Below are 18,471 nucleotides of genomic sequence, written 5' to 3'. Positions count from 1 at the left end.
TAGAACCCTCACTTCCACAATCCAGGTATAATATGGGGATGGTATGAGGCAGGGGAAGACCCAGAAGGACGGGAAGAGGAGAGGAGAGACAGGAAGGGGGAGGGGAAGGGAATACGAGGGGAACAACTTTGTGAGTTCTCCTCAAAAACTATCTCCTCTTTTACATGTTTTCCCTATTCCGCTTCTTCAGTTAATTGGTCAAAATATAGAAATAAAGTGTATTACTTTTATCATTATTTTTTGTTTGTCTTAGCTCACAACTCTTCATTTTAAACTCACTGACTGCTTTCAACAGAGAAACAAAGTTGGGTTATTTTTACTTTGAGTCCCTATAATTATTTCCTCCTTTTATGAGTTAGTGGGGGGCCCTGGTAGTGCAATGGTTAAGAGCTACAGCATGCTACAGCTGCTAACCAAAAGGCTGGCAGTTCAAATCCACCAGCCGCTCCTTGGAAACCCTATGGAGCAGCTCTACTCTGTCCTATAGAGTTGCTATGAGTTGGAATCGACGGCAACGGAATATGAGATGGTGGAACGGTCTCAAACGTACCGAAGATCACGGAAACAGCACAGGATCAGACGATGCTTCGTTCTATTATATATAAAGTCGCCATGAGTCGGAGCTGACTCAAAGGCAACTAACAGCAACATGAGTTAGTGGATTTAAAAGTTTCTATTTTATATTATACTTTAAGCAAAGAAAATCCGAGAGTCATTATGCATGTTATTACAATTTCCATAACCACGAACGTGACAAGTTGGTGGAACTGGGGAAGGGGAAAAACAGTTAATACTATGATACTATACCCCCACTGCTATCAAATCAGTTCTGACTTGCGGCAACCCCACAGGGTTTCCAAGGCTGTGTGTATCTACGCAAGCCGACCGCTGCACCTTTCTCCCACGGAGCCTGGTGGTTTCAACCTGCCGACCTCTCGGTTAGCAGTCGATCCCTTCAATCACTGCACCACCAGGGCTTCTTTAACATGATACTATAACCACTACCCACTGCCACCGAGTCGCTTCCGACTCATAGCGATCCTCTAAAACAGAGTAAAACTGCCCTACAGAGTTCCCGTGATATTAGGTGATTTTTTTCAAGACAGAAAAACCAGTATTTTTTTAGGGAACAAAAGGTGCTACTGCCTAATGAGCCCTTTTAACGTAAATATTTACAGTTAATTGACACGAAACACTCCATGCTGAGAAAAAAAACTTAAAATTCTTACTGGCAATCATGATAGTTTTAGAGTTTCCTCCAAGGCTATCTTTTAACAACCAAGTTAAAACAGAATCCCTGTAAGGCACGAAGACTTGCTTCTTCTTTGCAAGAGGGTTTGCTGCATCCTGAGATAAATCGGCTAAGGGAGGAAGAAAAGAAAGGAGGAGGGAAGACAGTTATTGAAGTTTTTTTCTTTAAAATTGGTCCTAAAACCTTGAGGATGTTACCTCGGTCTGTAATACAAACACTAAATTGCTTCGTGCTAATACAGTACCACCAGAAACAAAAGGAAGCAAGGTAAACCTACCTAAGGCAGAAATGACGTTTCCTAGAGTCACGAGGGATTTGTTGATATTTCCCCCTTCCTTTAGTCTAACCCCGGTGGCACCAGTGGCATCCGCACGCTCACTTCCGGCAAGATCAACTAAGTGGATCTTACTCACGGTTTCACATGGCATTTCGGAGTCAAATTTTGCCTGTGGTAAAATATAAAAGCAAACTGAAGAGGGCCCTGATGTTGTTTATGATACAAATTCTAATTATTTTCCACTCCTCGCTGTGATCTCCCAGGGTAGGTCTTTGTTTGTTTTAGTTTTGTTGTTTTATTGTCCTTCGTACTGATTATAAAACTTCCAGAATTAAACTGAATACAACAGTGGTCTACCACATGTGATTCTGAAGAACCAATCCTTCACTCCAATCACTCCGTCATTCTCAGCAAATTTGGTTGAATCTGGCTGTGTCAGAATAACCAAAAAACCGAAAACCAAACCCAGTGCTGTCGAGTCGATTCCGACTCATAGCAACCCTACAGGACAGAGTAGAACTGCCCCACAGAGTTCCCAAGGAGCACCTGGCGGATTCAAACTGCCGACCCTTTGGTTAGCAGCCTTAGCACTTAACCACTACACCACCGGCGTTTCCAGTGCTGGAATTCAGCACTGAGGGGCACTCGACAAAGAGAACTGTGAGTAAGCAAGTCATTAGCATTGGTCCCACACAGTATCTGTAGCACTCCCAGCACAACAGCTATCCCAAAGGTGATAAATACAGACAATCACATAAAAGATCATTCGACCGTTACTCAGTGATAAAACACTCTGTCTCGCAAATTATAAAAAATGTCTGAAAATGTTAAATATTATATTCCTTGCTTCTGAATGATGCCAAGCTTCTACTTTCCCAAAGGCTTTTAGCCTATGTTTACAGTTTGCTCCAAGATGCCAAACAGAATTACAAAATCCTGATAGAAATGTAAACCTCTTAGAAACAGGCATTTCTAACCAGAAAGCAGAAGAAAAACCAGTAAAACTCCAGTGAGGCAAAGGCATAACAAAAGGTAGAGCTGTGGAGAGTTTAACAGGTCTTGTTCTGACTGGCGCACAGAGAATGTTCCGTTTTCTTTGCTCTCTGATTTCCCTAACTAATGAAATGCTGTTTTTCGATCTGATGACTTCCATCACTGACACAGGTTAGGACATTCCAAAGCCGTAGCATATGCTGAAGCTCTCGGTGGACCCTAAATTTCTGCATTTCCCTTCACCTGATCTACTGTCCTAGGTACTAAAGCAATACTTACCCTCAATAACTTCCATACATATTCAAGATGCTCTCCACCTCTTGATTATAATGAATTCTTACATTAGCAGCTATAAATGTTCATTTTCTCTTAACATCATTCTAATAATCATAATCAGCATTGCGGGGTGAGCTCCATGGAGCGATAATGTACCACACTGAGTTACTCACCTTGGCCTCCAGCTGGCCTGGCTCTCAATCCCTTACTTCCCACGGAGTTTGCAACAATGAAAACTTTTGCTTAATTAAGCACAGAACACATTTTTTAATGTCTAGAACAGGGTAGAAGCCTGCTAAATATTTCCTAAGGGTGGAGATCAGGACATTTCAAATCACTGGGATTGCAACGACAGAAAAACGCAGCACACAGCATGTGTTCAACTCTAATTAACAAAAAGTCAGTCTCCCCTGCCTGCTGCTGCTCCTGGTTGAACAGTTATCAGTCCTCAGCCAGAGCAATCAGCAGGCAGAGGCCTCAGGAACCCACCTCGCTGCCCTTACCTGAGTGAACTTGATGGTGAAGATGGCATGAGACCGGCTGCTGACATCGTTCATCCCGGTCGCCGCTGTCGTCCGATTGATATTTCCTGCATCCATAAGTTCTTCTACGTCGCCATAATTCTGGACTAAATGCTTGGATAGATCTGGGGGGCAGGGGGAAGACGGGTGAAGAAACACCTCTTATGTATAGTAAAGAGAGTAAGAAATTCCATTTACGCTGACTTGTTTAAAGATCCTACTTGTTTCTACAGCGTGGTGGTTTATGATGCAGACGTAGGAGCTAGGCTGCCTGGGTTCAGATCCCAGCTCTGCTACTTACCAGCTGTGGGCTTACACTGCTACAGACACGTGACTTGGGTTCCTGTGACTCAGCTACCTCATCTGATAATGTGTGTGCCTATCACGCAGGGTAGTTAGGACATGTTAGCAATTATCATCAACCTCATTAGCACTGGTTGTAGACTTATAAAGGGAAATGTAACAGCGCGGCCTCTTCAAAAGCCCGATGGTCACATGACCTGCATGCAAAACCCAAATGCATTTTTTAAATTCTTTTAAAGATATTTTTTTGAATATTCATGTGGTTCCAAAGTCAAAGGCTGCCACAAAGTATACTGTGTGAAAGGTTTCCCTCCCACTCCTTTCCACCAATCCACCACCCAATTCCACTTCAGTGTTATCGGCTTCTCTGCACTCTTTCAGAAATAACCCACACGTAACAGAAAATTATATATATATATATATATATATATATATATGTATATGTACATGTGTGTGCGTGTGTGTGTATGTGTGTGTGTATGAGCCCTGGTGACACGGGGTTAAGGCGTTTGGCTGCTAACCACAGAAAGGTTGGCAACTTGAACCCAGCAGCTGCTCTACAGGAGAAAGATGAGCAGTCTGCTTCCATGAAGGTTTATAGCCTTGGAAACCCTATGAGGTAGTTCTACTCTGTCCTACAGGGTCACTAGCAGTCAGAATCGACTCAGTGGCAACGGGTTTGGTGTGCGTGTATATATACACACACACACACATCCATATATCCATCTTCCCCTTTAATGCAAATGGTAGCTAGCATGTTACAAACACTGTTTTGTACCCTGATTTCTTCATGTAAAATACATACTGGAGAACATTCTACATCAGTTCTTAAAGTGATACCTCATTCATTTTTAAGGCTGCAGAGTATTCAATTATACGTATGTACCATAACCAATTTAACTAGTCTCCTATTGAGACTACAGAGTTGTTTACATTTTTTTTCCAATTACAAGTAACGCTGCTACAAATTACCTTGGACATAGTCTTTTCAAATGTACGTGAATACCTCTACAGAATAAATTATTAGAAGTGGAACTGTTGGATCAAAAGACATTTGTAATTTTGATAGATATAGTAAAGTTTAAAAAAAAATTGGAGCCACAGTGGTTGAGAGCTATGGCTGCTAACCAAAAGGTCAGCAATTCGAATCCACCAGCCGCTCCTTAGAAACTTATGGCGCAGTTCCACTCTGTCCTATAGGGTCACTATGAGTCGGGATCAATTCAACAGCAACCAGTTTGGGGTTCTTTATACTAAAACTATCCTCCATAGAGGGCAATTTATATCCAGTGGCAGCAATGTACAAGACGGCCTGTTTCCCAACAGCCTCCATGTACTGTCTTACTAGGTCTACTTACATCTGCAGGGACAAGTGACAGATGTTATCTCAATATAGTTTTATTTTGCTCTTCTCTTATTATGAGTGAGGCTGAGCACTCTTTCTTCCATGTAAAAATCGTCTGTATTTCCAGTACAGTGGATAGTCTACCCACACCCTTTGTCCATTTCTCTACTATACTGTGGGACCCGTCCATACTGATTTATAGGAGCTCTTCGTATATTAGGGAAATTAGTTCTTGTCTGAAAATGTTTTCCCCATTTTGTCATCTGGCTTTTCACTTTGTTTATGGTGTCTCTGCCAAGCATAAAGTTTTATATTTAACGATCTCAAATTCAATATCTTTTATTTTATAGTTTCTGGGTTTTAAGCCAAAATTTAAAAGAACTTACCTTTCTCCAAGTTTCTGGGAAAAATTAGTTCATAGTTTCTTTCAGTCATTTTACTATTTCTTTTTTTTTTTTTTTACATTTAAACCTTTGATCCATTTGCTATTTATCCTAGTGTAAAAACTGAGATATAGTACCAAGTAACTTTTGTTTTTCTCCTGGACAGGCTGAAAATCCACACTTCCCTTACTATTCTAACAGTACATTTATCAGAAACTAAATCTCCGGAAGTACCTGGGTCAGATTCTGGATTTTCACCCTGCTTGATCATTCTGTTTGTTCACAAACACCAGCTTTACAATGTCTTAACATCTGATAAGACAATTAAAAGGAAAACATAAAGCTGTATGTTAGGGTGAAGCTGTTAATAGCTATTCCACAGTTCACACTCACACACCTCACTGTGGGCACAGAAGGAGAAAGTTCAGTTGGGAATTTAATAATATACAGACAGGATCCTGTTGAGGCACCTGGTATCTCCAGGAAAAAAAGACAACCGAGAATAGGAACATCTTTAAACCCCTGACCAATTCTCAGTCTTGCCTCCAAGGAGACACAGATGAAGGACGATATCCACGTGAAAGCACGTCCATGTGTGTGATTCCTACGGCAGCCATCGCTCAGCCCCAGCCCCTCGCACTGCAGACAGGGTTCTAGAATGCACGGTGAGGGAGATGAGCTTTGTTACAGGGATGGCCTTCAATCCAGCCCATTTTTTAAAGAAAATAATCAGCAAGGGCCAGCCTTTAACCATTATTACTTGTGTCATTCCTCACAACTGTGACACACCTAGTGTATCACAACACCAATGCTGAGGACAACAGTACAGGAAACACTGCAAACACTCTTCTTCACAGGTAAGAGATACTAGAATATCTTTATTGTCACATATCATCATTAAAAAAAAAAAAAAAACCATTGCCATCAAGTAGATTCCAACTCATAGCGACCCTACAGGACAAAGCAGAACTGCCCCAAAGGGTTTCCAAGGAGCAACTGGTGGGTTCATACTGCCAACCTTTTGGTTAGCAACCAAACGCTCAAGCACTGAGCGACCAGGGCCCCATACACCGTTAAAAAATCAAACCAAACCCACTGCCGTTGAGTGAATTCTGACTCACAGCAACCCTGTAGGAGAGAGTAGAACTGCTCCATAGAGTTTCCAAGGAGCGCCTGGTGGATTTGAACTGCTGACCTCTTGGCTAGCAGCCGTAGCACTTAACAACTACGCCACCAGGGTTTCCACATACCATTACCCACAAAAAAAAATAGGGTCAGTAAAAATATACTGGTAAAATGCAGTTCCATTTAAGAGACAGAATATAGGTTTATGAATCTTGCCTAACAACACTGGAAATGAGTTTCCAGAGTTCTTGAAGTCAGAGGAAATATATCAGCAAGCCCCATGAAATCAGTGAACACCCAGTGAAGTATGAATTCATTAAATGAATATTGTGTAGTGACAGCTCATATCATTTTGTTACTATAATAAAATGCCAAAAATAAATTTCCCAGTCTCCCCATCACGCTACTCTTTTTCCTTCTTTTAAAAGTCTTATTTCCAAATCAAATTTTCAAGAAGTACAGACCTATGAAATACCTACACTTACCCTCAACATAAGGTCCTTCTTTTGGATGCTCACGGACTCTTAAATTGAAGGTTTTGGATGACTTCCGCCTAAGGAGATCTCTCACACGCTCATTATAAATTTCTAAGTAGCTAAAATTTTAAAAGGAATCAAATTCAGAAAAATTATTTCAGGCATTAATAACTACAACAATAACATTAAAAACAGAAGAAACCTACTTTATAGGTGGAACTATATACCCATACTGTGCCAATTATTTCATTTAATCTACAATAAACCAGAAGTAGGTATTATTATTATCTGGACAACAGAGGGTTAGGGTGATTTAAATAACATGTCCAAGGCCACATAGCCCTGAGAGGTAAAGCTGACGTGTAAACCCTGGATTACCATGTCTGCCCTGGTAACCACCAAAGATGCTGACTTCCCACACAGATTTAATTTCAAGGAGGAAAAAGCACTATAACCATTCAAGTCATTGATTAGATTTACAGTAATCCTACCAATACAAAGAATGACACAAACTTAATTCAGCTGAAAGAATAAAGCAAGTGTAGTGGGTATACACTTAAAGGCAAAGGCTCACTTCATTTAAGATAAACATCCTACATTACAGTTTCTGACCAAGCTGGCTTATTTCTATCAGCCTCCCAAATCCTGGTCAAAATCGTCCCCAAGAAAGTCACTGAAAACTTAGCTGTTTTTTCAAGCTTTATTTCCAACTACCATAAATACAGGAAGAGGAAAAGGCAGAATTTTTCTTTAGAACGTCAAAAAGGCCTTATTCATTCCTATTGCCTAAAACCAAGCCAAACAGCCTTGGCTCCAACCAAGCACATATGCAGTCACTCAGGTCATGCGTCCTACCTGACTTCAGTTCGAAAAGATGCTTCATCCCATCTGGTGGTTTCATTTATCCGACTGAAGAGCCCTTCACAGATCCGAGGTATTAAGCCAGAATCACCCTACCATGGGAAGCAGGAAGGCCACAGCTGTCACTTGAAATAAAAGCAACCTATAGCTGAATGTGCAATTTGCTGGAGCAGACTGGGAGTCAAGGAGCCTACATGCCAACCCCGGTCCTACCACCTCAGGACCCCAGACACACTTTAACTCCTCCAGAATTGCTTCCTGCTCTCTGAAAGGAAAGGGTTGGGACTTACGGTTTCTACATGCTGGGGCTTTGGTAATACGTTATCAGCTGTTAACCAGTTAAATCATGGCATGCAAGCCTCAGAAGACTTACTCTCCAGCTTTCAAACAAGATAGTCTATGTCAAATAACCAAGGAAGGTGAAATATACACTAGGCAAAAGAGAAACACCAACAAAATCCTAATGAATCCTCAAAGCAGTTAATAATTAAAACTTAGGCGACAGGACCACACGGAAACGTGTACAGTGAAACCTGCGAGAGCCAGAACTCGACGGGTCTGCCTTGTTTTTCCGGGTCTCACAAGTTTTCTGCCTTTGATAGAGGACAGTCTGACCATTTTTCTATTGCTCGTTTTAGGGGAAAATACTTGCATTTTCCTTCCCTGACAGGTTTCTGCCTTACACAGGCTTCGGCTTTCAAAGGTTTTACTGAAGTATATCCCACTTTTAGTGTACTAATCCCTAGACTGGCATTCTTAGACAGGCAGATTTTAATACATCATATGACTTAGACAACATGGGCATAATATTCAATAATATTGATGTTTCAGTCAGTATTATCAAGCTGATGAACCCCAGAACAATACTAAAGATCAGGCAAAATGTTCTTATTAGGAAACTGAAACTTCAGTGCTTCAGAGCCTGGATCTCTAATGTTTTCTTCTGAAGTCCCTCCCTATGTTCACCCAACCCCTGCCCCAAAATAAAAGCAATATCATCAGTGCTTTAAGAGAACCTCTGTTCTTTATAGTGTTAAATCAATAACAGTTCTTATCAAGAATGAATGAGCCTTTGCAACCAATAGCATGGAACACTTTGTGTAAATTTGTTTAATGGGAAACTAATAAAACACAATAAAATACTAAAAAAAAAAAAAAAAATTGATGGGTCTTTCACCATTTTTTCCCCCCATACTTTAAAAAGAACAAAAAAGAATACCCAAAAGCACTGTACTCAGCTAGAAGGTCAAAGAAAAGCAGATGTAATTAATGAGTGTTCTATAAATGCTTAAATTACATAAAATAGCTACCAGGGAATTAACATGTAAATTTAATTTTTAGAGACAGCTTTATTTTTAAAGACACAGTAGAAAGTAGGACAAGAAGATAAAAAGAAATGTAAAAGTCTTGAAATTATCTGTTCTTCACTCATTTGTTCTCCATTTTTCTGCCTTGAGGATTTGTAGCACAGCATTTATCTACTTCTTATATAAAGGAAGAGCCTGGATTTAAGAAGCCAGGTTATGTAAACTGAAATATTTCATCTAGAAAGACCTATCTTCCTTTAATACACCACTTCCACGGACCACCAAACCTTTAGCATAAAAACACTACGGTGCCTGCTGACAGGAACCCTACAATCCTCTGGCAGTATCTCCATATCAAGAACACGCCCCAAGTCTTGCAAGTCATTGAACAGAGGTTTCACTACGACACAAGAATAAAAAAAACACACAAACACTATCTCAATCTGAAGAAAACACAGAAAGAGATAAAGCTCCTCCAGTGATGTCTAGTTTTTATTCCTCCATATTTTGGGACAAGTAGAAGAATGCTTGTTCATTTATGCAGCATAACTACTAAACTCTAAAAACTCTATCTACGATATATATAACTATGGAAACTATATATAAACTATACAACTCTGATTCTTTTCATGTATCTGCTCAATTTATGCACTATCTTTCTACCAAAGATTTAGATTTTTTAAATATTTTTCTTGGGGTAAAAATGCTCTGAATAATTTTAAAAAGAACAGAGCTCAGTAATTCTATACAAACATTGTGTTGGCAGAAAAGAAGAATAAATTACTTGTGGGCCCAGCATACTTTTTTGATAAAGTTATAAGGCCTTTAAAAACAGAAAATGAACTGGGACTTGCATCCATTATTCATGCTTATAAACTTAAAAACATTTGTAATTTAAAATCTCTTAGAGGAAATTTAGTCCAACTTATTGCTAAGATTTTTCTTATTACTAAAGAACAATCAGAAAGTAAAAACAATGTTAGTATAGACCAAGCAGAAAAGAGATAATTCTGTCAGTCCAAAGAGAGATAATGAGAGACGTTCTCCCCACACAGTGTAAACAACGTACGGAATTTCCCATCATAGTGTATGACTTTCCTGATCCAGTTTGCCCATATGCAAAGACACAAGCATTATAACCTTCAAATGCAGATTTCACGACATCCGTGCCCAGGGTATTGAAAACCTGAAAGCCCAAAAAAACACAAAAGATACAATTACTAAATGGATTTTTTTAAAACTCCCTAGTGTTCACAATATTGCTGAATGCTACTTTCACCTCTTGAGTATTACACCATTATAAATAAATCACTGCAGAGCCATTAGCAGAATACACACCCCAGTTTTTAATCAAAAGTAAACTTTGTAAGCAAGCAAACGGCGGCCCCATCCTCTTTCTTATTTAAATCAACACAAAAATCCTGAAATATAAAAATGCAAATAAGACAAAGTGGCAATTGTGTCTAGAAGCAAGATGATTTTAAAGCATGACGATTTATCATTTCAGGATTATATAAATTTATAAACCTATTCATTCTATCAGCACTTTCAGAACTTAGTATTCAAAACCTGAAGGTCACAGTAGCCAGAAATTATTGCTCCAACCATTGCCATCATTTTAAGGGCTTCACTATTCATCAAATAAATCTCATATCTCTGGAGGTTCTCAGGGAGCTGAGTGATGGGTAGGTGTGGATGAGGCTGGAACGGCTGGGATCCCCCACCTCAGAGCCCAGGTACCTCTACCTACCTGGATATTTGCCCAGGGGGAAGGGAGCAAGGAAGACAACCGTGTGGGGCCTGGGATTACACCTACAACAGCCTGGTCCAGGTCCGCTGCACCATGTGATTCCACTAGGGCATTTTGAAAGTGAGTGGCATGTTCATACTTTACCCAGGTAAGTGATTTACAGGAAGTCAGTCAAGACGCGTGTTCATCCTGGTTATACACAACTGGCAAGGGGACTAAGTAAAACTTTCCAGCTTCCACAAGCCTTCGTGTAAAAACTCAACTCCAACTCCTGTCACACAGCCTAGAGCACAGATCAGGGCCTGCTGTGCGTGAGAATCAAGTGGGAAGCTTGTAAAAGTCCCAATGCCCCTCACCACGCCACAACACACCAGCCCCCAGGAGCCCAGACCAAGTACATAAGAATTTCAGAGGCGTGAACCCAGGAACCAGGACTTTTTTAAACTCTCCAAGTGATCTCAAAGTAGCCCTGGGCACTGACGCCTACTAATCAGCCCAGGAAATGGAGGTGATTCCACACGGGAAGCCAGGTTTCCATTAGGACATGGACACCGAGGCCGACATCAGAGTAATGTAGGGGGCGGCCCCACAGCAGGGCTCGAGGCTGAGAAGAACACCTACAGCTACACAGATGGGGCTGAGGAGTACGGGCCTTCGAGAGCTCAGCTCCACATAAACCATTCCTGTTAACAGCGCAGACGGCCATGCCAGGATGAGAGAAACACCCCACCAAATGACTGGACCGCAGCTTTCCACAGGTATCGTCTACCCACCATCTTGTTTGGACTTCCTCAGTCTCGTCAGTCAAAAACAGACAAATTATAATTTCCATTGAGTCACTTCCACAAATAGCCAGTCTCATTCATTCTAATTTTTTTTTTTTTAACTTTACTGCTGTTGTTAGGTGCCGTCAAGTCAGTTCCGAGTCATAACAACCCTCTGTAGAACAGAACAAAACACTGTCCGGTCCTGCACCATCCTCACAATCGTTGTTACGCTTGAGCCCATTATTGCAGCCTCTGTATCAAGCTGATGTTTTCTCATCTTATCCTCACGTTCTGATGACTTAACTCTCAACTATGCAGCAGCTCACACTCACTAGGTATTCTCTAAATCCTTTCATGTGCTCGTATCATAGACAGACAAATACAAACTACGGAGTCCGCTCCAACTCATGGAAACCTTAGGAACAACAGAACGAAATGTTGCCTGGTCCTGCGTCATCCTCACAATCATTGGCATGTCTGAGTCCACAGATGCGGCTATAAGGTCAATCTGTCCCACTGTGGGTCTCCCTGGCCCTTGTTGGTCCTCTACTTCACCAAACATGATGTTCTTCTCCAGCAGCTGATCCCTCCTGAAGACGTCTCCAAAGCAAGCAAGCTGTTTGCAGTGTAATGGATTGCTTTTTGTGTGGCCTTTCTAGCCATGGTCTTGTAACTCCCACCCAGGTGACTGGGCGGGACTGTGTGGTAGGGTAATTGTAGCCCACAAAGAGGCTTGGTCAGTTTTGCCATCCAGTGGGCTTAAAATGAGCCACCCCAGAGGGGTGGAAAACAGAAGAGTCCACCACCACCAAGGAAAGAGAGACCCATAGGAGAGACCTGAAAGAGATGGTGCAGTGGGCTTCCTGGCCCAAGGAGCAAGAAAGCTGAGTCCATCTGGGCAGAAATTAAGGGCCAGGGAGAAGCCTATGCCTGAGCCACGAATTTGCGACTTGTCAGCCTCCACAACCACATGAGCCATTTCCTTTATTCAGTTTGTGAGTTCTGTGAGGTGTTGCAGGAAATTAGGGAACCCAAAGACGGGAGGGAGAGTACTGAGGGGAGAGGGAGTAGTTGATGTTAGAGATGATGGAGTGGGACAGCAGCCTAGAAAAGTTGGACATTTGGGACATTTTTAACCTCCGCCTCATAGGAACCAGCTTTGTGCTAATCCTTATAAAAGAAATTATTCATTTACTGTTGTAATCCACAAGGTTTGTACTGGCTAATTTTCAAAAGTGGCTCACCAGGCCTTTCTTCCTAGTCTGTCTTAGTCTGGAAGCTCTGCTGAAACCTGCCACCACAGGTGACCCTGTTGGTATTTTAATACAGATGGCATAGCTTCCATCATCACGAGCCACCACAGCACAACAAACTGACAGACAAGTGGTAGGTTCACATATTAATCCTCACAAGAACACTGTAAGGTGAGTAGTACTTCAAGATCCATTTTTCAGATGAGGAAGTTGAAGGGGAGAAGTTAGGTAACTGGGAACACTGGTGCGTATCAGAACTGGAATTTGAACCCAAGCCTTTCTGATTCCAAAGCCTATGCCTTCTAGGTCCTTACCACTGTGTCTTCTTCCTACACTTTCTAAATCACTTCTTCCCACACCTTCTAAATCAGCACCCAGGCCTCAATGCAACCTGGAAGGCCATCCCCCAGGCTTCTGTTAAGAAACAGAAGCTAGAAATCCTAGACCCCTAGTCTGAAGTTTGCTTTCACCATTGTTTATGGACTATGAAGAGAAACTCTATTTCTCCAAGTCTTTCCAATTAAACAAAAAAGCAAGTGTTATTTTTACTATTTCATGGAGTGTCACTTGATAGAAAGAAAAACTTTGCATAAACTTTTCAAAGAATAAAGCAAGGATCTTCTCTCATAGTTTTGGTCTAGGACTAAAGCAAAGTCATAGAAAATATCATACTTAAACTAAACTAAGCCCAAAGGTTTTCTAAATGAAATTCTTTCCTGGGGTTAAAATTGCACCCATCATTTTATTATTAACTTTATTTCCCAGAAGGCTAACCCAGCCGGGCTTTTCTGGCAGGGGTTCGAGGGGGCTAGCACTGGTGTACATGACTGCAAAACATGTCCAGAAATGCGGATCTGGCCCAGTCTTAGCTTCAAATAACCCACCCAAAGTAAGAGAGTGCCAATACACAGAGAATCAGCAGGACGCTGCCCACATCTCCAGGGTTCTTGGTAAGGAAGATGGGCTGGCTCATCCACAGCCCCCACAAAGGACTCATTTAAGCACAATCTATAGCTGGACAATATTCTGGCATCACACTCTGCTGAGATCTCTCACCTGGCCTGGTTATCTAAAAACCCACCTCGCTGCTTGTCTAAGCATGGACTTTAAAGTTAACTTCCAGAGTAATCCAAAAAGCATTGCCAGGGCCTCACTTGAGGAGAATTGCCCACAAGAGGGCCCTGCTAAAACAAAGACTGCCCCATCTAGCTTGTCAACTGGGAGATTTTAGGTTTCAAATTTCTCCAGGGCTGAGTTAAGGAACTGGTTCGGTGAAATCAAAGCCTCCCTATGAAGGTTTAAAGAATAGTTAAGAAAATTAGACCTCCTGGAGGCCACCTTTCAGCCAAATAATAGAATGGCCTATAAAATAAACAATAACACCCGTGAAGAATCTGCTTCTTGGAACCACCAACTACAAGGGACCAAAAGGACAGCATTGTCCCAAAAGTAAAGATAAGAAGGCAGGGAGGTGCAGAAAACCTGAAGAGTGGAAATGGAGCCCAAACAGGAAATGGCGAGAGTGCTGACACTTTGAGGGCCTTGCAGCAGAATAATCTGTGTATGAATTACTGAATGGAAAACTAATTTGTTGCAAAAACATTCACCTGAAGCACAATAAAATGTTAAAGAAAAAAAAGAAAATCGGACCTTATTTAATGGTCTTTAGTTTACGTGAGTATGGATTTTAATTTCTCATTAATTTTTTATCTAATTCTAAAATTAATTTGGAAGGAAGAAATATTAGTGGTCATCTACCTGGTATTTGTTTGATGTTAAGGGAAACTTGACTTGAACTACAGTGACAGGCATGACATATCTTCCCGAGATTCCTATACACTCAAATGATTAACAACAACAACCAAAAGAGACCAGCATCATGCTAAAAGTTCTGCATCTTCCCGAGTTTCTAGCCTCTGGGATACAAACTCAGCTCACTTCCTGTGCTTACAATGTGGCATCATGAAAATGTAATCAAAATTTAAAATTAAAGCTCTTTTTATCAAGAGGTATTAAAATTTGGAGTGAGGGAAGATTATTTTCTCTTTAATGTCTATAATAGAGTATTTAAAAATAGATTTTTTATGCACGTATGGGGTTATGTTATTAACACGTGGTTCTACTAGAAAGTAGTGTTTGCTAACATATCTCAGGGCTGTTCTAGTTCTATTCCTCACCAGACTCCTAGCTACCAATGTTGACTAATCCAGTCACCTCAACACTAAAGCCATCTTCATTCAATCATTCACTGATCCATTCATTCAACAGGGCTCCCTCTTCATCTGTCATTTACGACAGGCCACACCTTTTGTCTGATACCCTTAAGACTTTCCAGTGGCATCCTACCACTGTGTACATAAGCTCCAAGATCTGCTACTTATTAGGGGTATGAACTTGAGTAAGTCATTTAATCTCTCAGCCTCTTCAACACAGGAAAATGGAGCTGAAATTTACCTCACTTGGTTCTGACGATTAAATGGGATGGCACACATGAGCACCAACCAGAGTTCCCGACACCACTGGGAACACAAGCAACATTGGTCCCATCTTTCCTCTCCCAGACTTTCTTTACACCACCTCCAGGAACCCCATCTCTTCATGGCTTCCATCCCCACTGCTGCTATCCCCTTCTGTCTGTCCCTGACGTTTGACTCAACACTTCCTGCATATGGTCACTCCCGTCCTCTCCTTCGAGCACAAACTCTAAGTTCACAGCCTATTTGAACTCCAGCATTTTCACTGCCTCAGAAAGCCAACCTCCTCCACAAACCATTTCTAAGCCAACTACATCCTGGCTTCTCATATGTTAAGGTACATGCAAGTCACCTGGGGATCATGTTAAAATGCAGACTCTGATTCTGCAGGTCTAGAATAGGTTCTGAGAGTCTGTATTTCTAACCAGCTCCCAGGCACTGCTGATGGTGATGGTCCATGGACTCACTTCAGTCACAAGGAAACCAGACGATAATGTCCCTTCATGTTCTACTTTTCAAGATGCCACTGCATGGATTCCAGCCTAGAGTAGGCAAGACAGGGCTTCTTATCCTCATTTTAATAGAGGAAGACCTGAAACTACGCATCTGCCAAAGCCACACAGAAGCTGTTAACAAGCCAGGAAGAGGCCTGGCGATGAAGGCCACATTCCTCCCCCAACACCAGTGTTTCCCCAAAACCCCACCCAGCTTTTTCCACCCAGAGAAATACACTTATTCTTCTGCCCACATGAAATGTCAACATCAGCATCTCACGGCCCCCTGGGAAGACCTTTGTGTCTGTTCTTATCTGCCACGTCACATATACATTTTAGACCATAAAAGCCTACAGAGCAGGTTTCTTGGACAAATACCAGTACAATTCTAGGTTCTAAAAGAAAGATTCTAAACATTTCTGAGAGTCCACCAAATCAGGGGAAATGTGACTTGGGTTTTAAGTTATCCCCTAAAGCTCTGCACTGCAGCAGGACACACAACTAAGTGACTTATTTGCTGGGTTTAACAGCATATAAATGCCCCTCCTCCCAAAATGCTGTATTCACACAGCTCCTTCAAAACAGTAGCCATGCCCATGCTTTAAGCCAAATCACAGTTATGATCATCATGCTCAGAAGTTAAAAAACAAAAACAAAAATCAACCCTTTGGGGTCTGAGTTCTTCAAAGGCTTAAGATACACAGTTCAGTATAATAACCAATAAGCTAAGTAACCAGGACTACTTCAGAAAAAAATTAGCAAAACAATTCAAAGAGTTTAAGGGTAGGCATGTTTTTCTCTATATGAAAGTAAATCAAAATAAAGATTTTAAAAATATCATACCATTTCTTGTGTAACATAATCTGGACTTTTTGTATCAGCAGAATAAAAAGAAAAGTCATAGGTGAAGGTCTTTGTCCGTTCTCTTCCTGAGTCTCCAGTCCCTCCTTCTGGAATCTAGAGAGAGATGATTATGATAGTAATAATAATATAACCAAAAAAAACCCACTGCCGTCTAGTCGATTCCGACTCATAGCGACCCTATAAGACAGAGTAGAACTGCCCCATAGAGTTTCCAAGGAGTGTCTAGTAGATTCAAACTGCTGACCTCATCGTTAGCAGCCATAGCACTTAACCACTACGCCACCAAGGTTTCCATAACAATATAAAGAGAATAATAAAAAGAACGTAAAGAAGACTATCATTTTACAAATGGGCCAATTCAGCGGAAAAAAATGGCTCTTCCTAAAAGATATATAATAACCATTTTTCATATTTATACCCCAACTAAAAAATCACTTAATCCCTCCCTATAGCCTTTCTGAAAAGAAGAAACACAACTTAAATAAATACAACCTAAACTCCTTCTCCCAGCAACCCAGGCTCTGTGATATGACCCAAGGCTATTTTTCTGGCCTTTTTATCATGATTGTCTTAGATAAATCCAACACTCCAACCACATTGTACTTTTTCCAGCTTCAGTGTTTTTTATTCTTCCCTCAACCTGAATCACAACTTGGCTCTACACAACTCCAGAGGGCGTCATTCACACAGATCAAGGTATGACTGGCGCCCCCAGAGTTGTGTAGTTCACTGCCTGCATTCGAAACACCAGATCAGATGACACCTGTTCCATGAAGTTCTCCTTGTGTACACCAGCCATAAGTCACGTTTCTCACGTGTGACGGCCTCCACGCTACTAGGACACGTCACACTGTAAGTTTATTGCAGATGTTTGCGTATGTGTTGTCCACCTTGCTATGTATTCAAATGAAAACAAAAACCGTGTTTAAAAATCTTCGTAAGCCCCCAAATCTTCACACAGTTCCTTGGACACATGCTGAATAAATTCAATGAGCATCATATTTTCCAATTCACATATTATAAAGAACATTTGTCAAAGTTCTTATTAAAATGTTAAAATCTGGGCATCTGTTCTGGTTACTCAAAGGGCAGACAAGGTAATGTTTGTAAAACTCTAAGAGCAACAGAGTAACCAAGGGAAATAGATTCTAAAATGTACAAAGAAAGAGACTCATCCAAGGCCCGGGGTCTCCTCACTGTTTCAGTAAATACAATGTTTTAATGATTAAACTCTTACTAAAGCACTGGGAGTATACAAAGATGCAGGAAGCAAGGATAAGAGAACAGCAGTAAATGGACAAGTCATGACTGGTAGAATCCTGAGAGGAGGATACAGAAGGTCAAAGCAGGGCAAGCTCAGTGTGAGCAGATAGAGCTGGAATGGTGCAAACGGCTGTGGTGAGAGGAGAATACCTCAGGTAAAGGGCCAAGAGAGCCTCAAAGGAGGCCTATTGAATGACCCAGAGCACTGCCCAACTGGAAGAATGAAGCATTCCCCAGCTCCTATCACTGGGGATCACACTGCACTACTCTGAAATTCAATTTCAAAGTGTCCACTCCCTTGAGCAATGAATTAATAGAAATCCACTTCTCAGAAGTAGACAGGAGCTTGATCAGTCCTTGGCCCAGAAATAGCAGGCCTCAGAAACCCAAACACATAAGGTAATGACAAATATCAAAGGAGGATGGGCCTGAGCTCCTCTGTGATTTATTATTCATTCTACTCCTTATTTCTCCCCTAACTGAAAAG

General features: G+C 41.3%; 1 protein-coding gene across 3 annotated transcripts in view; it reads right to left on the bottom strand.

Annotated features, from left to right (window-relative positions):
• The window catches only part of LOC100656214 (kinesin-like protein KIF16B), a 373,573-nt gene that overhangs the window by 311,926 nt on the left and 43,176 nt on the right, over window positions 1-18,471 (bottom strand). For all 3 annotated transcript variants that reach the window (XM_064275760.1, XM_064275759.1, XM_064275761.1), the window contains exons 3-9: window positions 16,701-16,814; window positions 10,189-10,305; window positions 7,807-7,904; window positions 6,961-7,070; window positions 3,302-3,444; window positions 1,530-1,698; window positions 1,230-1,361 (exon numbers count right to left, since the gene is read on the bottom strand). In XM_064275760.1, the coding sequence (XP_064131830.1) occupies window positions 1,230-1,361; window positions 1,530-1,698; window positions 3,302-3,444; window positions 6,961-7,070; window positions 7,807-7,904; window positions 10,189-10,305; window positions 16,701-16,814 (883 nt within the window). The remainder of the gene's footprint in view (window positions 1-1,229; window positions 1,362-1,529; window positions 1,699-3,301; window positions 3,445-6,960; window positions 7,071-7,806; window positions 7,905-10,188; window positions 10,306-16,700; window positions 16,815-18,471) is intronic.

The sequence above is a fragment of the Loxodonta africana genome, chromosome 24, assembly GCF_030014295.1.
Source record: "Loxodonta africana isolate mLoxAfr1 chromosome 24, mLoxAfr1.hap2, whole genome shotgun sequence".
NCBI classification, from domain to species: domain Eukaryota; kingdom Metazoa; phylum Chordata; class Mammalia; order Proboscidea; family Elephantidae; genus Loxodonta; species Loxodonta africana.
This window is presented reverse-complemented; position numbering and strand designations above follow the sequence as displayed.